Source organism: Malaya genurostris, chromosome 2 (genome assembly GCF_030247185.1).
Source record: "Malaya genurostris strain Urasoe2022 chromosome 2, Malgen_1.1, whole genome shotgun sequence".
NCBI classification, from domain to species: domain Eukaryota; kingdom Metazoa; phylum Arthropoda; class Insecta; order Diptera; family Culicidae; genus Malaya; species Malaya genurostris.
Genome location: NC_080571.1, coordinates 260392726 through 260420234, shown reverse-complemented (window position 1 = coordinate 260420234; position 27509 = coordinate 260392726). Strand labels below are relative to the sequence as shown.

Here is a 27509-nt window from a genome sequence, read left to right as displayed (position 1 = left end):
AATCAATGATAAGATGCTGCTGTTTAAATAATGAGATCAATCATAGAGGTTTACTTTGAATTTAGCATGCTGAAGTTCGTTCGCGTCGGGTAAATTCTGGTGGATTGAAAACCATTAGTTGTGAGATTTTATGCATTGACTCGAACGATAAGCTGCATACTGGTATAATCACTCCTCATCTTCACTCCTCTATAACAGAAGAACTGCACATTATTTTCATATAAAACTTTCTGATATAGATTCTCAGTGCCGAACTCCACCATTCATTAATTGTAGGTGGGGTACTAAACAAAATTATGTGGTGTTGACTAATGAGATGACTATTGATAAAACTATTAAACGAATGCAGTGTTCATGTAAAAGTTAATGGATACAATATTTAAAAGAATGGTAACTTGAACTTTCGAATGTCCAAGAATTACTCATTTTATCATTCGATTTTTTAACAATATCAAACTAACCATAGTATTCAAGGAGGAGTAAGGATTTGAAGATAAAGTGCGGAAAAATCGACGTAATAAGGTTCATTTAAGTAAGAAGTAGATTTCTCGCATCTAAACTTTTACCGTCTACCAGAGGAGTCGAACTTAGCGATGCGAAACATCCGAGTCTCTGATATGTTGAATTTTTTTTTTGCCCACCACACTCCCCCACACCAAAAAATTTACTAAATAGTTACTGACTGACCAGAAGTCATACATTAAAAGTACAAGTAAAGTTTTATCGCTAAATTGTTAATGGAAATTTTTTCCTGTGATTGTCACGCTACGAACATTCATCAAACACGATTAAATAATATCACCAGAGTAGCGAGAAGTGACGAACTACAAGTCGCGAGGGCAGCTTTTGTAAATTTGTTCTAATCAATTTAAAGTAGTCATCTCAGTAATTTTTGTAAAATATGGAATATGGACATATGGAATAAAAACCATATGTCGAAACCATAGTTTGAGAGAGATCAACAATCGCTATTCGATGCACTGACTCAAAAGATGATTCGCGGTGCATTCGCTTTATTTTTGCGTAACAAAAGCTTTTAACATATTCACAATTTTTTTATGAATTCATCGCAGCCAAGTAATCAGTAAAATAATGGAAAGATACATTAACAGCATAACGTTTGACAATTCTACTGTCCGAAAACATAAATTAAAAAAAAAACGGGCGAAACGAAGTTCGACGGGTCAGCTAGTATATATATATATATGTGTGTGTGTGTATGTGTGTGTGTGTGTGTGTGTGTGTGTGAACCCAGAACGCTATTGAATGGTTTTGAGATCGGATGTTTACTTTTTGAGTTATACAAAGTTTTATGTCAAAATTTTCAGGTTTTTGGCAATATCTGTCACAATTGAACTTGAAAACAGAATAAGTTTTTAGACTTAGATTCCGCTCCGTAATAGCTATCCAACAAGCCATAGATTGTTAAAATCCGTCCATTTTTAACGAAAATATCGATATTCATGTGACTTTTCCCCCTAAATACCAAAAAGACTGTGTACAGTATCCTTTTTCATGACATTTTGCCTCGGTCCGATTTTAGCACGGTTCGTTTTTGGCAACATAATCGTTCGAATATGACATATATAGACCAGGTGATGACAGCATTTTCGAGTTGAAAGCAATTCCATAATTATATTGATTGCAACTACTTACAGCAATATATGCTGGAAGAACATAACTTCCATATACCATACGACTCAGTTCGTCGAGATCAGCAAACGCGTGTAAGACAAATAATTTCACTCAATTTTCTCAGAGGCCATCTCAACCGTTTTCTACAAACTCAGATTCATATGAAAAGTCGTATGCTCCCAAAAAAGGTTCCTGAATTATGTTTGGCTCCGACCTCTGATTCCGGAACTACGGGATGGTATGTGAAACGAAATTAAAATAGTGTAACTCATTTTTCTCGTAGATGGCTGAACCGATCTAAGATTCAAATGAAATCTAAGAATCATCTAAGATTCAAATGAAAAGTTTTAAGATTCTATAAAACATCTTGCTTTTCAGTCAGATCCAACTTCCGGTTTCGGAGATACAGGGTGATTAGTATAAAAATGTCTATTCCACATAAATTAATCAGGTTTATCGGGTTTGCAGGGTTGGATAGTCGATAATAAAATAAACTTATTTCAGTTTTAGTGGTTTTCGATTCGGAAGGTATTCACCAATTTAATTCGCGCTACGATTTCGCAAAGATGTCTACACCGATATTTAAACATTTTGAATCAAATGTAAACTATACAGCTTCTCAGGTGAATTTAACTGACTTCGGCTACACCGATTTTCGAATTTTTAAAATTCAAAACGATATAGAAGATGACAATCCCGAAAAGCTTTAAAGTTGGACTCAAAACTATTGCAATTTATTCGTCATATTATTATTCAAATTCGATTCGATTTGAAGTTTCGACATTACAAAGTAATGAGTGATTAAAATCTCAAATTGACGCTTAAAACGACGGTCATTAAAATAATGTTATGAGAACTAAAACACCGAAGAATATTCATGCAAAAACACATGCGGATTTATAAAAAAGGTACCATCTGACTGCTAGATGGATTGGGCACGTTTTTGAATAATAATGAACATTTTTGGTTTTAGAAGTATATTCAATGAATTTACGGAAAAAAATTCCGATTTTTTTAAATCCGAAAAATGGCCTTAAATGTTTTTTTTTTTTCAAATACCACTGTAATATTAATTAGAGTCAACAAGTAACGATGTAAAAAGAAGTAAATTCGTTAAAACTAATTGAACAATTCTTCTTGTAAGTTGGTGCAACATAAACTTACTTTAGTATTACCGGTCCCGGGTTCCGGTTCTGAAAGCACCGGAAGAAGTGGTAAAAATTTCAAAAATGGATCTCACGTCGATTTCTTAGCGATGGCTGCACTGATTACGAATCAGTAGCGAAGTCTGTTGAAACAGAAGGTCAAATCGGAATGTAGCACCGGATCGACCCCGATATCGATTTTATAATACGAAAACACACCTTTCAGTACTCGATGAATGACCGATACTTAAAACATGACTCATCGTTTTCACTGAAATGGTGTCCATTGCAGAATGGCTAGACATTTTCGAACCTACATCAACGACGATGGCCCACGTCAACTTTGGTCTCTTTTTAGGACATTTTTTTCGAAATCAACCGCTCTGTTCAGTTCCGTTCGGGTTTACCAAGGTCGATTGGGAGATGTCTGTTTAAGTTTATGCATGTTTGTGACCGTCGAAAAATGTCTAACCCTAAAAAGAAAAGGATAACCGCCGTGTGATGAGATTTCATTCCGTTGTTTTTATATCATTTCATGCAACGGTACATCCACTCAAGCTCTCTGAGTTTTTTCAGCAAACATCGATTCAATGTACTCTACGGTCAATGTCGTGTCAGGAAAAGTTTTGCACTTCGGTGCAATATTCTTTAACTAGTGTAAACTTTACGATTGCTGAGCGGTGGCAATGGCAGTTTAATTTGAACTGCTAGAGTAGTGATGAACCGAAGACAAACCGTGAGGAAAATGAAATCCCAATAGATAGGATTGAACCAATCTGCTGGTTGATTGCTTCAAATTACTGCCGATTGTTTTGGCCACAGAATCAGCCTTTTAATCAGAACTAGAACCGATTCTACATCGCCAAAGCCAATTTAGCTTAATCGCGTAGCCTAACGTGTTCTACATTTTCACCAGTGATTTCTATATTTCTATCCAGTTTCCACTTCTCTTATCGTATTTGCAGAGCACCGGTCGCGTTTACCGAAGCTCAACAGAAATTAAGCGGATCGAGAATTCTCAAAGCCAGTTAACTTACTTCAGCCATTTCCGAACTTTCCCGAAGAAGAAGTAGAAGAATAAAAATACTTCCAGTCCCCTTCTGCGGCCAAACCCGTCTGGCAGGGTTTAAAACTTTCCTAGGCGATATTCAACCATGCCGGGACCAGAATGCGGCAATTATTCCCTTTCCTGCTTTTATCATCAGCAAAAGTTCCCGGCCCGCAACCCAACCCAACCGAACCGGTGACGCTCACGACAATTCCGTCCTCGCCCCGCGATGATGTCTAACACGCTAACAAGATTTCGCTTCAGATATTACATTTTTCTCGCTATTCTCCATGGGCATAATGGGAGTTGACTCGTTTTTAATAACTCGCTAATTGAAGTATTTGCTCGCAATCGTACACTGATTTTCCGCACTTGACACCGGTTCCCCCGCGGTGGTAGGCACAAACGGGCTCGGAAACACCGGGTACCGCATGTTTCGTATCACATAGTAGACACTTCCGAGGTGTCGTTTGTCGGGGTTTTAACCCCGCACCGACATAAATAGAGTGATAAAATTAATCAAGCAAATATTTGAGCTGGCGGCGACAACGGCTTCGCGAAGAGTTTGTAGCAAACATGGTCCCATATGGACCCATAAGTGTCGGCGCGTACTGTGTGGTGCTGGAATGTTCACTAATCCGTAACATTACAGCACTCTGAACGGGCGTTAATTGCAGGCTTTTGAACTTTTCTGAAACAATATAAAGTAGCAGTAATTTTCTCGAAACAAAAAAAACGTTATTCTTGAGGGACATCAACTTATCTCGTACGTACGTAAAATTGCTCCATTTACTACAGGTGCTATAATTAGCGGGGTAGAGCGTCGTCATCGCGTGTTTGATAATTGAGCAAACATGTTAATTGCCGTTAAACATCGCGTAGTTTTCTGTGAAGCGGCAATATCACAGAAAAAAACATTCACGTTCCTTCGTCTGCCGAATTTGGCTGGCTTAGAGTGACTAGCATTTTTCCTAACTCATTCGAGTTCATTACGTCTTGTAAACACATTCGGAGGAAGCATAGCACGTTTCATTCTGCGGGGTTCGAAACCCGGTCATAACTAAGTCGGAGGAAACGTGGTTAATTTGTCAGGAGAAGCAGAATATAATCCACAAAAAACACCTATTTAATGAACAACTAGAAGACCTAAAAGACTATGAACAGCGACTTGGCTGAACCGATTTCGTCTTTCTAACGTTCAAATAAAAGGTGTTAAGGTCCCATAAAAACTGCTTGTTTTTTAACCACCCAAAAATTTTATGTGAAACGCATTACGATTTCTCTAAGATAGCTACACTGATTTTCAAAAATTTATAATATAATGAAATGTTTAACAATCCGAATTTAACTGACTTTGACTGCACCGATTTACGAAAGTATCGGGAATAGAGAAGCTAAAAGAAGGCCAAAACGAATTTAATAAACAAAAATTTAAAATACTGTAAACTTGTGGTCCCATAGAAAATTAGTGAATTTTATCCGATTCAGACTTCCAATTCTGAAATAAGAGGATGATGAGTTTTTTTAAGTTCAAACCTTCATAGAAGATAACAATACTGAAAACTCTTTAAAGCTTCAAAACTATTTCAATTCATTTGTCATACTAATTCATGGACAAACGAACTATTTTTGGTTATGCTGGTCTCTTAATACCGTTTCTGGAAGTACCATAAATAATGACAAAAACTTTAAAGAGGAACTCACTTCAACATCTCATGGAATGCTTAATTGATTGTCACACGCTCAGGTTAAAAGGAATGGTTTTAAGGTTTCTATCTTCGATTCGTCTTGCAGTTCCAAAATATTAATTACAATTCATTTAAAACAACGAAGAATATTCACGAGAAAAATACATGCTGTTTGATAAAAAAAAAAGGTATCATCTCACTGCTAGGTGGATTAAGCACGTTTTAGAATAGGATTTACTCTATTGTCTGAAAGTTGTTTTGACAGTGTAATGTGACGTCTCTACTCAGTATTGTTTGGCAAATCATCATGAGTTGGTTAATTCCAGAACAAATGGAATGGAAATTTACTTTCTAAAACATTGCCCAATTAAAACTGTTTATAGAGCACTTCGTCAGTTTTATGGTGCACATAATCATCCGTCTGAGACCACCATAAAAACGCCAACGAACAAAATTGACGTATTTATAGTACACGCCGTTTAAGAATTACCGATGCATCCCGATAAATGTACTATAATTTGTAATTTGGAATAATTCACAACTTTCGTCAACTGTTATTAACATCAAAATCCAACTTCAATACATTATTGATTTCGACAATATACAATTTGCCCCCAGTTTCCACTACTTTGTGATTATTATTGTCGATTTTGAGGAATACTCTAACTGTATCGACCAAAAAGTTTTAGTTCAGTTAAAATTGCGAATTCAATTCAATTCAATGTTCTAAGTGTATTTGAAATGTGTTGCAACCTTTCAAATTTAGAATAGAAAAGATTAATTCGAAAAGAGCTTCCATAAGGGGTAGAATAATAATACTTTAATATTGTAGTTTCATAGACACTGTTAAAAAAGCTGTTCGTATTAACTTGAAGGATTTCAAAATTGAACATGAAAATAATACGTTTTTGAATATTTTTTAATTTCTGAAAATTAAATTTTTTCAAAATATTCTAATGTCATTTAAACTTTTCATCCAGAGCTCTTTAAAATACTCAAACATAAGATAGCATACCAAGCTACTTTGGAAGCTCTTAAAAAATTACTTCCGCAAAGTTTCCCCTGCGAAATCTGAGCCTTCTGATATCTGAATTGATTCTCTATAACCTTCTGTCTCATAAATTCTTCTGGAGCCTGAGGGAATGTTTTGAAATTTTTCTGAATGGTTGTTCCCAGTCCTATGACAATTCTCTGAAACTCTTAAACCTACTCTGAATGCTTCATATTCAAACCACATAATTTGCAAATTTTGTCAGAAATTTTTCAAAGATCTTTTAAAACATCAACAAAATCAAATCTTTCAGAATTTAACCGTAGTTCTGAAATCATTTTCCGTTTTACTTAATGTAAGAATCGTTCAGGATCCTCTAGTATTGCATGAAAAATCTATTCAAATCCATACAATTTTCAAACAAATTTGAATCGCTTCTATTTTTGTCTCAAGTATATGATTTGGGAAAATATCTGCAGTTGTTCATTTAATCATGAGAAGATCTTGGAAATTTATAACACAGTCATCAATAAAGTTACAGTTTTATTATTTATTATTAATTATTTTAGCACATTAAGGGCTTGTTGGTTTTGTGCAAAAAGCACATATTTTGTTTCGATTTCTTCACGTTTCGCCTTCGACTTATCAGTACTTAAGAAGCAGTGTAAATTGAACTGATATCTTCGCCTAACAGTTCAATTGAAACCGCTAAGCAGACGAAGAGTTTAAACTATTTGTGTAACACTCTATTAATATTGCATAGGTGAAATATCATTTCTGATGTCTCGGGCAGTAATAAGTCATCACTCGTTTACACCGAAGGCGAAACGTGCAGAAATCGAAACAAAGATGCACTTCTTGCGCAAACCAACAAACCCCTGAATGTTCACATTCTGCGGCGACTACTTGACAGTCAGTGTTGGTGATTGCTGAAAATTTAACAGAAGCTGCTATATTGCTATCTATATTGTATACAACATTTTCAATCCGGTAGAAGATGCTACAAGAACTCGAGTCTCTCAATGCATGAACCGTGAGAGAATGTTGCTACATTTCTTCGCTCCACTTCATACTTTGAGTATTTACCGCCCTTAAAAAAAATTTACAGTCTGATAATAATCGTTGCTGTGTGGAAGTTCCCAAGAGAGAATCGCAAGTTGACAAGTATCACAGAAAATCGAATCGATGATTCAACTTGATGATTCTCGTACTTGGTTGTAATATTTCAAAACCCTTGTGTGGAGCATTCACAGACATTTTCATAGACACAACTTATACAAAGGTTATATGCACATAGTTAGAATAAGCGGCAATAGTAAAATGATTCTATCGCAATTATCCACTGCCCATACAGAATCGGATCGCGAAACGAGAATAAGTGACCGTTTGTTGCTTCAGAGAGAATCCCCACAGCAGCGTGCTAACCTTTGATTCTCAGCAATGTTATCGAGAGAAATTCGCTCGCACTGGTGTCTATTCTATGTTATTCTAGCCATGCAGGGTTTTTGTTGTTGCGATGATATCCGTATCTCTTTGATGGCACTGATTGAATCGTGTGAAGAGTTGCGAGCGATCATTCTTTGATACGATAAAAGCCATCCTTGCTTGCCGTTACTAAGTCGTTATTCGTTTACGCCCAAAATGTCAGAAATGATATTACACCTGTGCAATATTAATAGTGTTACATAAATTGTGTAACTTTACGTCTACTCAGCGGTACAACACATGGGCTGAAAAATCCCGGGCCTAACACATAGATGGCGCTAGTTTTATTGTAGTCATTTTTTTAGTAAATACTATCCTTTAAAAGACAGCTATTGAAATTTCATGATATTCTATGGCTTAGTTTGTGATTTATTATGCAAAGTGTGACGCTACTTTTGTTATTTTCAGGACAATGGATTCAAATCAATTTGGTGTTTAAATTTTACACTGCTACTTGATGGGAAAAATACCGTTCAACCAAAGCAATGGCCTGTAAAATGTTATGGAGACTCGTTTTCAATAATCGAAAAGTGAAGTTGATGTTTTGGCTTTATATTGCATGAGCATTTGACCATGGAAAAGCTCTGTAAAAAGTGGGTGCCTCGTTTGCTCACTGTTGACCAAAAACGAGAACGTTTTGATGATTTTGAGCTGTGTTTAAACGTATACCATTAACAGTGAATATTATATAGTTTGAAGGCTGAAATTGCAAAGAAACGACCGTATATGGCACAGAATAAAATTTTGTTTCATCAAAACAACACACCGTGTCACAAGTCAATCAAAACAATGGCAAAACTTAAAAAATTGAACTTCAAATTGCTTACACATCCACCGTATTCACCAGATTTGATTCCCAGCGACTACTGGCTGTTCGCAGACACGAAAAAATATTCTCACCGGTAAGACCGGTTTTATCTGAAACTGAGGCCTATTTTGAGGCAAAAGATTAATCGTTCTACAAAAGTGGTATTGAAATGTTAGAGCGGCGCTGGGTGGAGATTAAGTTGCTGTAGTTGTATTAAATTTAGAATGCAGTATAACTTAGTAAATAATATCAAATTATTCATTAAATGCATTTCGATCGTCTTTTTTTGTAGTGTTACTAAAACTTTAACAGCATTCGTACAATATCTACGTACCACTTTAGTTATAAGTTATAAGTTATAGGAGCCGCCCCTACATCCAAACAACCCCCTCCCCACCCCTCCCAGTGGCGGAACACGAGATATTTCAATCCCACTGCACAGTGGTCCGGATCCACAATTTATTGGGACAAAAACATTTGTGGCTTAGCCTTATACTTTAGAGCTATGATGTCTTCAGAACAAATGATCAGTGAAAGATAAGCCATACTTTGATGTACATGTTATTAGGGTGGCTCTTATTATAAAGGTGATCCAAAAATTATTTTGCGGATGTGTGGAGATAGACGACTGTATCCTTCGGCAAAATTATAGATAAACTTATATCGAGCAGCTTTGTTGAATATACCGTTGTGATATCTCTAACGGTTTTAGTGTTACAGCTATTTTAATAGAACAACTTAGGGTGTTCCTAAAAATATCAGATTTATTGTTCTAGCTTTCTTTATTTTCACTTCTCGATTTTGGTGTCTTTGAATATCTTTTAGAGTTTGTTGAAACCAATTTTTTCATGACTAGCCCATTCAGGTAGCGTTTTCTGAACCGAAGTTATGAGCAAAATTAGTTCAAAAACAGATCATTTTTAAACTGCTATATCGAACATTGGAGCAAATGAAAAAAAAATCGGTTTCTTTCATTTGATAGAAAATACTTTCGAGCATGTTTATAAAAAAATGGTGGAGGAGATATTTTTTAATTTTTTTTAAATTGTGTTCAAACATTGGGGTTTTTCATTGAAAAATGCTCTTTCATGTAAGACATTTATTAGCTATATATATTAAAATAAGGTATTGCTGTCTTCTAGCGTGTTAAAACTAATTCAGCTCCATAATCGGGAAGATGGAGTACACTCACGTTGGTTGTTACTCTATTCGATAATGCTATTACAGGATTAGACGTTGAAAGAAATCGTTTGAATACATCCTCTAGATTCACTAAACGATTGAATTGCTGCGGATGGAACTGCCTATACTTGCGAATTGATTTATTTCGACTCTCTTGCGCTTCCTTGCTGTACATTATTTGCTATCTGTTGGGTTCCCTTACGATTCATTGTTGAGCAAGAAGGCTGGATAATCTGGAACAACAATTATCCTTCATCTGTTTCCCTTTGCTGCCCAAAATAATAATCTTTCAAAAGGAAAACACGGAACTAACAGCAGGAAGTGGACAAAGTAAATGCAGAAATTGCAGAGCTTTCTCCCACAGTACTGGGGAAGGTATTTGTATCAACGAAGCTAGTGTTTTGCCTGAATGATACGAAAGTGTTAAACGACATAACAGGCACACACTACCAACCTTGGTAAATATGCAGGCGCTCAGGAAAAGCTCTGAATTTTTCAAGAACAGAAACAAATGAGAAGGATCCAGACAAATATCAATTTGGAATTTCGCCTCTCCACGCAATGATTCGATCTATGGAACTTTTGCAAAAGTGAGTTATTGTTTGCACATTGAGAAACCGACATGGCGCATATCCCGACAAAATCAGCATGTCAAGGAGCAAGAGACAAACATACTAACGGCATTAAAAGAGCAGCTAGGGTTGCGTATTGGCAAAGACATCATATTAACAAGATATCCAGCTCTCACATTTCCAGAATATATCATTGAAAACATCCTTTTTTGCGAGCACGGTGCCCTCAGGTAGGTCCGCATCGAATCTCGTACATAGAAGTAGAGAAGAGAAATGTCAAATTCTTGCGCGCAAAAATAGCAGCACTGCGCACCCACACAATTGACATGATATGTTGAATGTGATGCCGTGCGATGGCGTTCCTATACTGAAGATTGATTTCGCTCCAAGCTGACAGGGTCTGACATTGGTGAATCATTACCTGGAGGCGGCAACTCGAATGGTATCTGGGCCCGTAGATTTTTCAAAGAATATAACACAGTAGGGAAAATCATCGAGTTAAATAAAAATATACTTGAATGGTTTTTTATAATCTTAAATTTGATAAACAGCAATGTGAAGATTTCGGTACCTGCTTTCCAGTAGTTTGCTGAACAAACTAGAATTCGTTTTGTGGAGCTGTATGGATGGTATGCTCTGTCGCCAACCGTGCATAAACTTCTGGTGCATGGGACTGCAATTATAAAACATGCTTTACTTCCTATTGGTATATACAGAAAGGAAGCGCAAGAGAGTCGAAATAAATCAATTCGCAAGTATAGGCAGTTCCATCCGCAGCAATTCAATCGTTTAGTGAATCTAGAGGATGTATTCAAACGATTTCTTTTAACGTCTGATCCTGTAATAGCATTATCGAATAGAGTAACAACCAACGTGAGTGTACACCATCTTCCCGATTATGCAGCTGAATTAACATTTCTAATTTTAACACGCTAGAAGACAGCAATACCTTATTTTAATATATATATAGTTAATAAATGTCTTACATGAAAGAGCATTTTTCAATGAAAAAATCCAATGTTTTAACACAATTTAAAAAAATATCTCCTCCACCATTTTTTTTATAAACATGCTCGAAAGTATTTTCTATCAAATGAAAGAAACCCCTTTTTTTTTATTTGCTCCAATGTTCGATATAGCAGTTTAAAAATGATCTGTTTTTGAACTAATTTTGCTCATAACTTCGGTTCAGAAAACGCTACCTGAATGCGCTAATCATGAAAAAATTGATTTCAACAAACTCTAAAAAATATTCAAAGACACCAAAATCGAGAAGTGAAAATTAAGAAAGCTAGAGCAAAAAATCTGATTTTTTAGGAACACCCTAAGTTGCTCTATTAAAATAGCTGTAAAACTAAAACAAAGTTGCTTGATATAAGTTTCCCTACAATTTTGCCGAAGGATACAGTCCTCTATCTCAACACATACGGAAAGTAATTTTTGGATCACCCTAATAATTAGAACCACCCTAATACCATATGCTTCAAAATATGGCTTATCTTTCACTGATCATTTGTTCTGAAGACATCATAGCTCTAAAGTATAAGGCTAAGCCACAAATGTTTTTGTCCCCCTAAATTGTGGATCCGGACCACTGTGCACTGGTACGCAACATGATCTGTACCGCATCGTAATTTCATATAGTCGTGTTCATGATGCTGTGGAGCGCCACTGAATTTATTCGATTCAGGTTAATAAGCAATTAATGCTCGTTCTAGGAAGTAAAGAGCCAATAAATAACAACTGTACTGAATTCCACCGTTCGTATTCTGTAGTTGTGGCTTTAGGCTTCTGATAAACAATTCCCATTCGGAACTCAGTTCTCCACTCCTGCCAGGAAGGGCTACACCGGCTTTTCCAGCTTTTCCGACTGCTCTGTATTATGTTTCTGACAGTTTAGTCTAGCGTACCGAAACCGCGCTGCTCGCTACAGAATACTGCTGGTGTGTAGAACCGAAAGCCGCCGGTGATGGAGTGATAAAAACAGGGATCATATCCATTTCGGGTTAGTACGTGCGTAAGTGCAAGTGTATGTAGGGACTCGGAAAAAGGGGAAAGTTTTAGTCGAAATTTGATTACCTTTCCTGCGTGGGAAAATTTAATTTTGAACCTTCATAGTTGAAGTTTACTCCTCACAGAACTAAACTGCAATGACGATCGTGATAGTGGTAATGGGAACCGGTGATGCTTGAATTGTGAATCCCTGATTCGAACCGCTATTATGTTGTTGTATATCAGGATATTAGGACACTCGAATTGATGCCTTTGTGTCTCATTCGTTGGGTACCACAGTCCATCGAGTCGATCGTAAAATATTTACAAAAGATGACCGCCAATAAATGATGTTTATTGGAGGCTTTAGAATCCATCAGAAGGCAGAATTCCAAAAGCCAGACTTGTCAGGCGCGGATACGACGGCGGATCTCTATCGATTCGTGAGCTTAGTCGTCGTTGACTTAATTGGCGTTTTTGATTGATTTATTCCGTCCTCCATATTTTATGACAACATTGAAGAAATAAGACTCGCTGCCTTCTATGAGAAAACCTTCGGTCGGTTTTTCCAGGACATTGCCCAATAAATTGAATGATGCCTTTACTTACAATCTAGAGAGTAATATTATTAATAATGTGCTAAACGGAAGATGAAAAAAAAAACCTTTTAAAATTATTTTATATTGCTGCTCTCCATTTTTCTACGATCTGGTTTGTTATCTTAAATAACCATACCATAAACCAATCGAGTATGAACTATAAGCATTACCTAAATATATCGGAATAAGATTGATGAATGGAATAGCAAAAATGTTATTTTGCGAAAAATAATATCGCTAAAACTAAACTATTCGGAAACGCTGATTTTTTTTTCCTATCCAGTGAAATCATTTTGTGAGGTATATTACTCTGAATATGAGGGACAACTTAGAAATCAGCCCAACTGAACTGAAGTTGACACGTAGTTCAATTTTCAGTTTCTCCTCGTGGTATCATCGTGCAAAAGAACATCTTACACATAATCAACAATCTAATTTACCTTCTGTTCCTCTAGTTAGATATTAATATATTGTATTTCGTTATGTTGGATTGTGACTTCGACATATGTATCCCGAAACGCAGTGCGAAAAAAAATCAAATCCTCATTGTTTTTAATTATTTTCTAGCATAAGAGCTTACGGAGAACCGACCAGTCACCAGTATCTAACGGGGAAAACAGATTGGAAAAATAACATGTGAATGCAACTTTGTAATCAAGACCGCGAAAACGTTTCCGCTGAGACGGGACGTGATGTGTGTTTGTTTTCTGTTGACTGTGTTTCCATAGATATAGCACTATAATTGAATGATGTGGTCCCCAAGTAAAGCGAAGCATGCTTAGTTCTTCTAGTCAATTATGCTTTCTTTTCATGTGTTCAATATGCAGGGTAGTTTAATTGTTTAAACCATTTCTCCAGTTAGGGGCTAGTTGGAGTTGCATTCACATGTGATTTCTCTAATCTGTTTCTTACTGATCAAATTCAAAACTAGCTCAAGACGGCTCTACGTCTTAACAAGACTAATACAAACCGTCCAGAAATGCTGCTCTGATCTAAAAGTAACTTTGCACCAGAGTGCCAAAAAGGTAATCTTTGAATTTCACTAACCGGTAGTGCCCGAATGCTTCAGTGCCTCATAAAAGTTTATATGTTAAATCTGAGCCAAATCGGACCGCGTAAAAAGGAGCCGCATGGCGGTCAAAGTTATCCAATATATCCGACATGGGAAAAAATTACATGAAATTTCCAAAATCGACCAAATTTTGTTGATGCCAAATGTCTTTTTTTAATCGACTTTCTAGAACTTCGAATTTTTGAATCAAGAAAACATCACCAATTTTCGAAATTTGACCCAAGAGGGACGGACATAACGTGATGGGTAAGTCGATACCTTTAACGCAACCCGCCTGGGTTCGATTCTCGACCCCGCGAAATTCGATAGTAACTGCCGGTAGGGTGCATACACGTTTCATTTCATTCTTTCATTTATTTTGCTCGGATTTAGAAACTAATTTGACTCAAGCCCGACTCGAAAACTATAAATTTCACAAAAAAATAACGTCTTAGAAGAAATTGTAGAAAATCAATTGGACACTGAAAAACCTGTTTTAATCCGCCTAGTAGTATGATAATGCCTTTCTCTTGTCATTCAAACTTCATTTTCTGTCTCAATATCTTCGGAAGTGACAGTCACTTGAGCTTACAATTTGAATCTCAGCCCAATGAAAGCTTTCAAACGAACCTAAATCGATTTTGCCCTCTCCGAGAAAATTGTACGGGGAAAAAATAAAAAAACAAGGCGCACACACACATACACACAGACATTTTCCGATCTCGTCGAGCTGAGTGGAATGGTATATGATACTAGGAGTTTCCGGAGATCCGATTAAAAGTAGAATTCTGCAGCAATTCTATTACCTTTCTATAGATAAAGGTAAAAATATACTCAGAACAAAATTCAGAATTTATTATTTTTACGTTTCGTCTTTTACTCATCAGTGCAGAGCAGTTCAAACTGAACTGCTTAGTGCTAAACTCGGCAGTTCAATTTGAACCGATTTTCACAAACTAAGATTCAAATGAAAGCTCTTTAGGTCCCATACTAAATTCCTGAATTTTATTTGGATCTGACTTCCGGTTCCGGAGTTATGGGGTAAAATATGCAAAAAAAAATGATGTGTTCTAACTTTTCTCATAGACGGCGCGACCGATTTTCACAAACTTAGGTTCAAATGAAAGGTCCTGTGGTTCCGTACGAAATTCCTGAATTTCTTCCGGATCCGACAACCGGATCCGGAAATATAGTATAAAGTGTGTTAAAAATTGTATACCACAAAACAGGTTTTCATCTTTCATTACTCAAAAAGTTTAGCGAACACTAACCACATTTTCAAAAATTAAAAAAATGCACCCATATTTGTATTCACACAGAGAAAATATACCATGCCAAAACTAACCTGAACAAAATGAATCAAGAAGATTCAGATAAAAAAATTGTGCGTTCTAAAAAAACACGTGTATAATCCATCTAGCAGTAAGATGATTCCTTTTTTTACCAATCCACATGTTTTCTGCATCAATATTAGTTTGTCTCTAAAAAATTGTGACTAGCAGGACTGGTCATCGATTGCTATATTAAAATCAGTTCGATAAAATATTTATTAAAATAATCAAGACAGTTTCAAACATTTGAGCAATATGATATGAGTATTTTTGGTGGTTGTAGTTGAATACAGTTACCGTCTATTTGATTAAAAAAGTGTATGGTTTATCACTATCAGGAACCGTACTGAAAACCAATCAGGCCACAATAATGAAGCTTACTTAATTCAATCTTTCAATTACTTAGGAATGATTGTATTGAAAATTGTGTCTTATTTTGATTTCAAGCGTCATTTCATCGTACTTCGATAAAAGCCCCATCTATTAGGATATGATAAAAAATCAACTACACAAAAATATCGTCCGCATACGGAATACATCAAAAACCGTTTTCTAAAGATCAATTACGATTCACCACATAAATAAATTATATTAAAAAAATCTTCTTCGGATTATTATTATTAGGATATGGCAAAATAATCAACAACACAAAAATTTTTCATACGAAATACAAACTAAACCCATTTTCTACAGATCAATTACGATTCATCATACAAATAAATTACAGTTAATGGAGCCTCTTCGGAAATAATAATTCAAAATGGAAAATTTTCTGTTCTAAGCAACAAATATTCACGTCCATGATATTTTTAATAAGGCACACTGCTTTAGCTATTGATTGGAGCTGTTTGAGAGCACTTGATGTTTTCTTAAAAAGCCGTGCAAACAAACTGGATGTCTAAAAACACTTAGCAAAAAACTGCGAATAAAAATTTAAACTGTAAGCAGTATGAATCGAACTAGTTATAAAAGTGATTTCAATTCTAAAATGTTGCCATCATTCCAATATTATAGCATGTCATATTCAAAGTATTATGTTTTATATTGCTACTAGAAACCAAGGAATCTACTCCATTTACACATATATCAGAGATAGGGATAGTTTGATAGTAAATGTTCTGAAAAATATCATGTGTTTATTGTTCTGGGCAGCCGACTGCCGAGAATGCGTAGAATTCATATAGTGTTTCATCTCAATATGTACTATTGAAACGATTTCTTCGTAAAAATTCGTTATTCGTAAAACTCCGGACTATCCGGGAGTACCGTCATCCTTTCATATAATTTTATAACCACGAGTTCTACGATGCCAATTTATGTCGGTTTTCGCTTCCTAACCAAAAATCCTAAAATATCCTACCACTAGGAAATTAAACGATATTGACGTACGTCCTAGTTAAACGCGGTCTCAAAAATGTCATCAGACAGACTTCACACGCGCATCTTGAGTGTTTCAAATTGGAGATAATAAAAAAATAAAACCCTAATAGATAGTAGTGATAAAAAGCTATTTAAAAAAAATGGAATAAAAACAAAAATGCTTGTTCGGCCATAAATCCACCCATTCAAACAGTATTAATTCAAATTTGATAGATATTTTCCCTGTTTTGTTTCGTCGCTCTGAATAACGGAGGTTTTTTAAGACTAATTTCGGAACCAAAAACTGATTGCTGATATATATTCGAAATCAAATTTGCTGGTCATCAACTAACAAGACGTACACAACATAAGAATTATATGACATATTTTGCGCCAACTCGAACAAATGTTGGCAGCATACTCTCAGGTTTTCATGAAACTTTCAGGACATGTAGACTTTGCACTAAAAGCTCCTATGCATATTTTTTTTCATAAATACGTTTATTTCACAGGCAATATACATAAGTTTTTCTTCGCCGTGGCATCCACAATACATAGTAGTTTAAACCTAATACATTTCGAGTATCATATTAGTATGTTGGTACTCATTAGTTAATCTAAACACTGTTTTTATCAAGCGAGTTGCTATTTTAAATTACATTAAATAAAATACATTTATTTTGTACATGATCTTATAACTATTTCAGGTTTGTTTGTATCAGTTCACCACTTATATTCAATATCCTATAGTTGGCTATTGGTTGAACTCATGGAAGAGAAAACAGTCTAACATAAAATCAAATTTAAATTGGAACTCCAATGGATTTAATGAAATGATAAAGAAGTTTCATGTATGGAAGGTCACGACAAGCAAGAATGTCGCGAACTGGGACATTGGATAGTCTACCTTGGGTACGCAAGGAATTTATTAGTTGAGATCTGACATCACGAAACTCCACGCATGTCCAAACAACATGGTCAATATCGCGGTAACCTTCGCCGCAAGCACAATGATTAGTCTCGGAAAGTCTAATTCGAAGGAGATGTGCATCTAACGTGTAGTGATTGGACATGAGTCTGGACATCACACGAATGAAATCCCTACTCACATCCAGTCCCCTGAACCATGCCTTTGTCGATATTTTAGGAATAATTGAGTGCATCCACCGACCCAGATCATCTTTATCCCAAGAAGCTTACAAGCTGGCAAGTGTTCTTTGGCGAGACGCGCTATAGAATTCGTTGAAAGCAATCGGTCTCTCATAAATCTCACCCTCAATAGCACCACGTTTGGCTAAACTATCGGCTCTTTCATTGCCTGGAATGGAGCAATGAGCCGGGACCCAGACTATAGTGATTCGATAATTATTGTTCAATATGTCGTTCAGGCACTGTTTTATTTTGCCCAAGAAAAAAGGTTCATTTTGGCAAGCAGCGTTTGAGCGAATAGCTTCAATTGCACTCAGACTATCTGTGAAAAGAAAATAATGGTTTGGAGATAATGTGACGATTACACTCAAACTATAATGAACTGCTGCTAACTCTGCTATATAAACAGATGCAGGTTCTTGAAGCTTAAATGAGACCGAAACATTATTGTTGAATAAACCAAACCCAGTAGCCTCTTCAATTCGTGATCCGTCCGTGGAAAATATTTTCTCAGAGTCAATATGCCTGAACTTACTTGTAAATATTTTTGGGATTTCCATCGAGCGTAGGTGTTCCGGGATTCCACGCACTTCGCGCTGCATGGATGTGTCGAAAAATAAAGTTGAGTCAGGGACATTTAGGAGGCTGACACGGATAGGAATATATCTTGAAGGGTTGATTTCCTGTGACATATGGTTAAAATATACTGTCATGAATCTTGTTTGAGATTGAAGCTCAACTAGCCTTTCGAAGTTATTAATAACCAGGGGATTCAGTACCTCACATCTTATTAGCAGTCGCGATGAAAGCTCCCAAAAACGATCTTTCAATGGAAGAACTCCCGCCAGAACTTCAAGACTCATTGTATGTGTCGAATGCTTGCACCCTAAAGCAATTCGCAAACAACGATATTGAATTCGCTCTAATTTGATAATATGAGAGTTTGCAGCGGAACGAAAGCAAACGCATCCATATTCCATCACTGAAAGTATCGTTGTCTGATACAATTTTATTAGATCTTCGGGATGAGCACCCCACCAAGATCCTGTTATTGTTCGAAGAAAATTTACTCTTTGTTGGCATTTTGTTATCAGAAACCTAATGTGTCCTCCCCACGTGCATTTGGAATCAATCACGCCATCATCTGCCTAATGTCTTAGTGTACATGGGGTTACTAGACAGCTGTCAATGTCATTCACGTAAAAATTATAAAGGAGCGGACTGAGGCATGATCCTTGCGGTAGACCCATGTAGCTAATTCTGAATGTTGCCAAATCGCCATGTGAAAAATGCATGCGTTTCTCTGACAAAAGGTTGTGCAAATAATTATTTATAACCGGTGGAAGTCCATGTTGGTGGAGCTTGTCTGAAAGAACATCAATGGAAACTGAATCAAATGCTCCTTTAATGTCTAAAAATACAGATACCATTTGTTGCTTTTGAGCGAGGGCAATTTGGATGTCAGACGAAAGTAATGCAAGGCAGTCATTCGTCCCTTTATTTCTACGGAAGCCAAACTGAGTATCAGACAACAACCCGTTCGTCTCGACCCAAGTGTCGAGACGTCGTAGAATAATTTTTTCGAACAATTTTCTGATGCAGGACAACATCGCAATGGGTCTATATGAGTTGTGATTGGAAGCTGGTTTCCCCGGCTTTTGAATGGCGATAACTTTAACTTGCCTCCAGTCAGGTGGAACAATGTTTTGCTCAAGAAACTTGTTAAACAATTCCAACAAACGTCTTTTTACGAGGTCGGGCAGATTCTTCACCAAGTTGAATTTAGTTCTGTCCAACCCAGGAGCGTTATTGTTACAAGACATGAGTGCTATGGAAAAATCCATCATTGAAAAGGGGCTATCAATGGACCCATTATTTGGAAAAGATTCTTTTATAATGCTATGCGTAGGAACAGAATCTGGACAAACTTTCCTCGCAAAATCAAATATCCATCGGTTCGAGTATTCCTCACTCTCATTTCCTACGTTACGATTCCTCATTCGACTGGCCGTATTCCAAAGAGTGCTCATTGAGGTTTCTCTTGACAAACCTTCGACAAAATGTCTCCAATAGCTACATTTCTTGGCCTTTCTTGGCGAAGTATGCTCTTGTACTTGGTTTCTAAAGTCAAGAAATTTTCAAAATTCTGAGGAGTTCCTCCTCCTCGTTTTAAAAACGTCTTGAAAGCATTTTGTTTCGCGTGCTTAGCATCTGAGCACTCTTTGTCCCACCAAGGGTTTGGAGGCCTTCTGTTAGACGATGGACCAAGAAGTCGTTTGGTTTGGGCTTGTTCTGCGGCCTCCAGAATCGAACAAACGAGGAAGTCATATTCTTCAAGTGGGGGGAGCTCTTCCATTGAAGTTAAGACACTTGAAATATTACTTTGGTATTTAATCCAGTCAATATTTTTTGTCAAATCATATGGAATATTAACTGAATTAGCAATGCCTTTGTTACTGCTAATTGAGATGATGATTGGTAAATGATCGCTACCATGTAAATCAGGAAATACTTTCCAGGTGCAATCTAGTCGAATTGAAGTCGAGCACAGAGATAAATCTAATGCACTTGGACGTGCAGGAGGTCTTGGGATCCGTGTCATGCTACCCATATTTAATACCGTCATGCTAAAATTGTCACAAATGTTTTGTATTAAAGATGATCTGCTATCATTGTAAACGGAACCCCACATAATACCGTGCGAATTTAAATCCCCCAGAATCAATCGTGGTGCAGGAAGGGCTTCAACCATTTCATTAAGCTGTTGCTGTCCAACTTGTGCTTTTGGAGGAATATAAACCGAAGCTATGCAAATATCTTTGCCTTTAATGTTTATTTGACAAGCAACAACTTCTATACTAGAAGTCGAAGGAATGTTTAATATATAAAAGGAATAACATTTCTTAATTCCTAAAAGCACTCCGCCATACGGAGAGTCTCTATCGAGACGTATAATGTTACAGTCATTAAAGGCTATGTTTGATGTAAGCCATGTTTCGCACAAAGCAAATACATCACATTTTTGACTATGCAACAAAACTTTAAATGAATCAAGTTTTGGCATGATGCTTCGACAATTCCACTGCAGGACAGTGATTGAATCATTTGCGGCGGATGATAAATTATCCATCAAATGATACAAAACCTGAAAGAGCTGGCCATTGAGCTGATAACTGTTTCAAAAAAGTTCTAGCTATTGGTAGGAATGCTGTTATGATGGTCTGTAGAGGTTCAGAAATATTGAATGCAGCGAAAATCCATTCTACAATTTCCGAAAATTTTAGTAATCCTGTTGGTGAATGTGAAATGGACCCCACTGGATTATTGTCTTTTCTTGAGCTAGTTCCTGGATTGGTTTGTGAATTTGACAAACCAGGAGGCACAGTTTTTGGTTTTAAATTTGGCTTTTTAGCTTTAACACGGGGATCTTTTTTTGAAGGTGTAATTTTAGGTGTCTTTTTTGGTATTTTATGGTTTGGTAATTTCCTCTTAACAGACCCTTGAGGAGTGACAAACGAGGTATCTTCACTATTTCCGTCAGAGTCAGATTCCTCTTGCTCCGCAAGATTTGAAAAACCGTTTTCGGTTTCCAAAGGGGAGACATGTATGACCGTTTTAAGCATTTCTGCATATGTGCGCTTAGACTGTGCTTTTAAAGAAAGCTTCATTTTGTCTTTACGCAGCCTAAATGCAGCGCACACTGAAAGATCATCATGAGGACTTTCCCCACAATAAACACATTTTTCAACATCTTTATCGCAAAGATTATCCTTATGAGGCCCTTGACATTTTATACATTTGGACTTATTACTACAGTAAGTAGCTGTATGTCCGAATTTTTTACAGTTCGTGCAATTCATAACATGCGGTACGAAAAGCCGAACAGGAAGACGAATTGTATCGATATAGACATGGCTAGGCAATGCAGATCCGGCAAATGTTACGCGAAACGAATCTGAGGGACGATAAGACTTTTTCCCATCGACAATAGATGCTGAGTACAATTGTTTGCACTCGAGTATCTTAACTCCCTCAAGCATGGAGTTTTTAAAACGGCCAACTCCATTTTTAAGTAAATCATCTGCTGTCAGACTTGCTTCAGTCACAACACCGTCAATTTCTACCTCCTTCGATGGAATGTAAACTCGATATTCAATAGCAAATAATTTACAGATTACAATATCGTTTGCCTGTTTCAAGTCGTTAACAACAACTCGAATTTTATCTCTATTAACCTTACAGATTTCTTTAACTTCAGAGAAATGTGATGTCAAATCCTTTGTAATTTGCATCAAGTTTAAAATCTTTTCTTTTTTTTTTCGAAGATATACTATCCATGGCCCAGTGGTACCCTGTGGATAATGTTTAGCCCTCGGAGTATTTAAACTCTTACTAGTATCCGGAATCGGATTCGGATGATCTTCCATGAGATCATCCATTACAATAAATTTTTTTGTAAATTAATAATACCAAAATAAAAACTTATGTTTAGTAAAATTTCAGATATAAGAAATAAAAAATAAATTAAATTAAATCTACCTTGTAGCTGATGTCTCTGTTCCTTTATCGTGAAGAACGACGTGAAGCTCTTCCAACGATTTCCAATTGGCAGTTTTCTGCTGTTTCCAATTGGCATCTCAGTTGCTCTGCCGTCGTTGTGAACACCACTGCACTTGCTGTGCTGCCTGTACCTGACCCCAGGTACAGTGTTTTTGCTCTTGGTGGCGATCAAATGCGATGCTTGCAGTGTAGCACCTCGCGATATATGCCGTCTCTTTTGATCCTACGCAGCGTACAAATTCTGGTACCTGGTAGATCAGCACTGGGTTGCTTTAGCACCTCTGTGCCTTTGCACCCCTTCGTCTTCGCACCTTTATGCGATGGCACCTCTGTGACTCGTCACTTCTATGCTCTCGCACCTCTGTGTCTCTACACCTCTGTGCGTATGAACGGGATGGCCTTCGTTGCTAGCTTTCCAGTCGGGAAACGCCCCGAATATTGCGTTTGCTATGGGTAGTTTAACTACCTGAAGCTTAGAATTATCTCGGTAGCAGCCGTTAACTCACGAACTTCGTCCAATAGAAAGATTTAGAACTTTAGAACTTCGTCCAATAGAAAGATATTGGACAATTGTGAAACGATACTTCGGCAAATTGAAAGGACAGGCAAATAATGGGAATGACTTTGTTAAAACGTGGAGAAGGGTTTCCAAACAGGAAACTGAGGACCCTGTGTAGCTCCTAATGAGTGGAATAATCGTGAAACTGGAGCACAAAAACTGTCTGCTCCAAAAAAATTGTTTTCGAATTTAATCTGAACTATCAAACATTTACCCTGGAAATATAAAAAAAATCACTTTCTATAGAATGTTGGGAAAATGTTCTAAAAGTATGAGATTTATCTAAGAATACGAAAAATTCGCTTTTGGAAAATGAATTTATCATTTAAACTTGAAGCCATCATAAATCAATTTTGCGTTTTCGGAATAGCTTGAAGAACTTCGATTGAAGAATAACCGAAACCGCTTTCGAAGAGAAAATGTATCCTCTTTCTTCAAGCTCTCATATAAAATCGAATTCTTTCGTTAAAGCTCAAAATTCGAAACAGTAAAATTTAGTCAAACAAACCGTATTGAATTCAGAACATTTTTCAATCAGTACCAACTTTGTGAAAATGTTGCAAATGACTGGACGAAAATATCTAAGCTCCCGGAAGAAAATTATCACACGACTAAAATCTTTCAAATATATTACTCATCATGCGTATATTTTTCTCTTTTACTTATTTCAGATAAGCCGCTTCCTGAGAAACTCAAATTTGTCCAAAATAACTGACCTGGAAGTATTTCCCGGAAAGTAAGTACACTTTCCCTGCTTACATTAATAAATGACGGTTAAAGTTTTACACTTTAAGATCGTCTTTACACTTCAACGGCTGCTAGCAAATTTTTCTATGAACATAAAATAGGACTACACGGCGCTTATGGCGTCAGTATTCAGTATGTCATTAATAATAAAATGCCTATGAGAATCATTGTACCTAGCAGCAAAGAAACAGCAGTCATGCCTACTCGAGAACAAGTGAGGCGAACATCATCTTACACGTTCCCTGCCATGCCTTGTTCTCATTCGCTTCCGGCGATTTTTCTGCCCTGTTTCACTCAACTTCTACACCACACGGCAAATAGTCCAGAACCCACTTTTTGAAGAAAAGAGCCGGAAGCTTCATTATCACCCGTAATTTAAAAACTGCAAAGTTACCCTATGCTGTTCGTATGGGGAACGAACAGGCGAGTAAAAAATCACAATCCTGAGCACGCCTCGGAACTGCGCGTTAACACCTCTCATTTCACAAATCCCAAACTTCCCAAGCTCTACCGAGCGACCAACCATTTGCCAGCTGAAGTGTAAAAACGTTCAATACTCCAGGCTGCATGCCAGAATTCCACACACTAGCACACTCAATCCGTTTCTCGTTCCGAATCGCAGGACCAACAACGAGGTAACGATTCAATTTTTCGGCGCAAAAATTGACTCCACCCGGATACGAGACGCGATGGAGCGAATGGTGGAGCAACGGGGACGAAGCTTCGGTTCCAGCAGCGGCAGTAGCTCCAGCATCGCCTTCGCTTCCCACAAGCCCATTTTTCGCCAGGATGCCGGTTTAATGCTGCAGGTAAGAACAAAACTTTTTTTTTATGGATGCGATGATTTGTTCCCTCCGAGCAGCTTTGCTCACTTGTGTTTCTGAAAATTTCACTTGGATGTCGTGGGAATGGTAGTTATGGTGCGTTAATATGCTTCAACTTTTCTTGTTGGCTGTGGCTCTTCGGTGTAATCCACAAATTGTTCATCATACATGTACGATTTAGGAAATGAGAAATGACGGGAACATGATGGCAGAAGATTAATTTGTCAAACTCAAACTGCTTTATTTATAGTTGAATTTTCATATACTGATCTCAAATTAAAGATTTGAATAGCACACAAGCCCCTCCGAAGTACTTTAAAACATGAACGGTTCAAGTCACCTATATACATATCAATAGCTGAGAATTAAGTACCGAAGTTATATTGTGCAATAAGTACTCAATATTATTGCACAACATAACAGGTCAAACATCGATGTTTTCACACAAGCAATTTCAGACTGAAAACCCTCCAAAAATGCCTAGTAAAGTGAGTAAACCTTCATTGTAAAAGCAACTTTTGAAAAGGGAAAAAACCTTATCAGTTTGCTACTCAGATATACTGTTGCAAAGTATATTCAAAAAGTCAAACAAGCCCCCCACCACGAACTAATGCGAGCATAGGTGTGCGATGGGGATGGTTTCCAGCATTCGGAAAGCGTCCCTTCTCAAATAAGGAGTAATCAAATGTGTAAACTAAGGGTAAAACGTCTAAGCAAACAAACCGAGTCAATTATTTATGTTGTAAACCGTGTTGGCAGATTTGATAGATTTAAAGGTACCTGAAATAAGAAAAATATTGTTTGCATTTATTGACAACAGGCAAGCTTTGAAGTTTTAAAGCATAGTGTTGATTCGACATTCAAGGTTTTAAAAGTTAAGGGTCAAAAGTCAAGAGTCAAGAGTCAATAGACAAGAGTCAAGAGTCAAGAGTCAAGAGTCAAGAGTCAAGAGTCAAGAGTCAAGAGTCAAGAGTCAAGAGTCAAGAGTCAAGAGTCAAGAGTCAAGAGTCAAGAGTCAAGAGACAAGAGACAAGAGTCAAGAGTCAAGAGTCAAGAGTCAAGAGTCAAGAGTCAAGAGTCAAGAGTCAAGAGTCAAGAGTCAAGAGTCAAGAGTCAAGAGTCAAGAGTCAAGAGTCAAGAGTCAAGAGTCAAGAGTCAAGAGTCAAGAGTCAAGAGTCAAGAGTCAAGAGTCAAGAGTCAAGAGTCAAGAGTCAAGAGTCAAGAGTCAAGAGTCAAGAGTCAAGAGTCAAGAGTCAAGAGTCAAGAGTCAAGAGTCAAGAGTCAAGAGTCAAGAGTCAAGAGTCAAGAGTCAAGAGTCAAGAGTCAAGAGTCAAGAGTCAAGAGTCAAGAGTCAAGAGTCAAGAGTCAAGAGTCAAGAGTCAAGAGTCAAGAGTCAAGAGTCAAGAGTCAAGAGTCAAGAGTCAAGAGTCCAGAGTCAAGAGTCAAGAGTCAAGAGTCAAGAGTCAAGAGTCAAGAGTCAAGAGTCAAGAGTCAAGAGTCAAGAGTCAAGAGTCAAGAGTCAAGAGTCAAGAGTCAAGAGTCAAGAGTCAAGAGTCAAGAGTCAAGAGTCAAGAGTCAAGAGTCAAGAGTCAAGAGTCAAGAGACAAGAGACAAGAGTCAAGAGTCAAGAGTCAAGAGTCAAGAGTCAAGAGTCAAGAGTCAAGAGTCAAGAGTCAAGAGTCAAGAGTCAAGAGTCAAGAGTCAAGAGTCAAGAGTCAAGAGTCAAGAGTCAAGAGTCAAGAGTCAAGAGTCAAGAGTCAAGAGTCAAGAGTCAAGAGTCAAGAGTCAAGAGTCAAGAGTCCAGAGTCAAGAGTCAAGAGTCAAGAGTCAAGAGTCAAGAGTCAAGAGTCAAGAGTCAAGAGTCAAGAGTCAAGAGTCAAGAGTCAAGAGTCAAGAGTCAAGAGTCAAGAGTCCAGAGTCAAGAGTCAAGAGTCAAGAGTCAAGAGTCAAGAGTCAAGAGTCAAGAGTCAAGAGTCAAGAGTCAAGAGTCAAGAGTCAAGAGTCAAGAGTCAAGAGTCAAGAGTCAAGAGTCAAGAGTCAAGAGTCAAGAGTCAAGAGTCAAGAGTCAAGAGTCAAGAGTCAAGAGTCAAGAGTCAAGAGTCAAGAGTCAAGAGTCAAGAGTCAAGAGTCAAGAGTCAAGAGTCAAGAGTCAAGAGTCAAGAGTCAAGAGTCAAGAGTCAAGAGTCAAGAGTCAAGAGTCAAGAGTCAAGAGTCAAGAGTCAAGAGTCAAGAGTCAAGAGTCAAGAGTCAAGAGTCAAGAGTCAAGAGTCAAGAGTCAAGAGTCAAGAGTCAAGAGTCAAGAGTCAAGAGTCAAGAGTCAAGAGTCAAGAGTCAAGAGTCAAGAGTCAAGAGTCAAGAGTCAAGAGTCAAGAGTCAGGAGTCAAGAGTCAAGAGTCAAGAGTCAAGAGTCAAGAGTCAAGAGTCAAGAGTCAAGAGTCAAGAGTCAAGAGTCAAGAGTCAAGAGTCAAGAGTCAAGAGTCAAAAGTCAAGAGTCAAGAGTCAAGAGTCAAGAGTCAAGAGTCAAGAGTCATGAGTCAAGAGTCAAGAGTCAAAAGTCAAGAGTCAAGAGTCAAGAGTCAAGAGTCAAGAGTCAAGAGTCAAGAGTCAAGAGTCAAGAGTCAAGAGTCAAGAGTCAAGAGTCAAGAGTCAAGAGTCCAGAGTCCAGAGTCCAGAGTCCAGAGTCCAGAGTCCAGAGTCCAGAGTCCAGAGTCCAGAGTCCAGAGTCCAGAGTCCAGAGTCCAGAGTCCAGAGTCCAGAGTCCAGAGTCCAGAGTCCAGAGTCCAG

At 37.3% G+C, this 27509-nt stretch overlaps 1 protein-coding gene across 1 annotated transcript in view; it reads left to right on the top strand.

Annotated features, from left to right (window-relative positions):
- Nucleotides 1-27509, top strand: part of LOC131429205 (uncharacterized) — a 443882-nt gene that overhangs the window by 196418 nt on the left and 219955 nt on the right. The window contains exons 5-6 of the mRNA XM_058593255.1: nt 23826-23890; nt 24524-24710. Of these exons, the coding sequence (XP_058449238.1) occupies nt 23826-23890; nt 24524-24710 (252 nt within the window). The remainder of the gene's footprint in view (nt 1-23825; nt 23891-24523; nt 24711-27509) is intronic.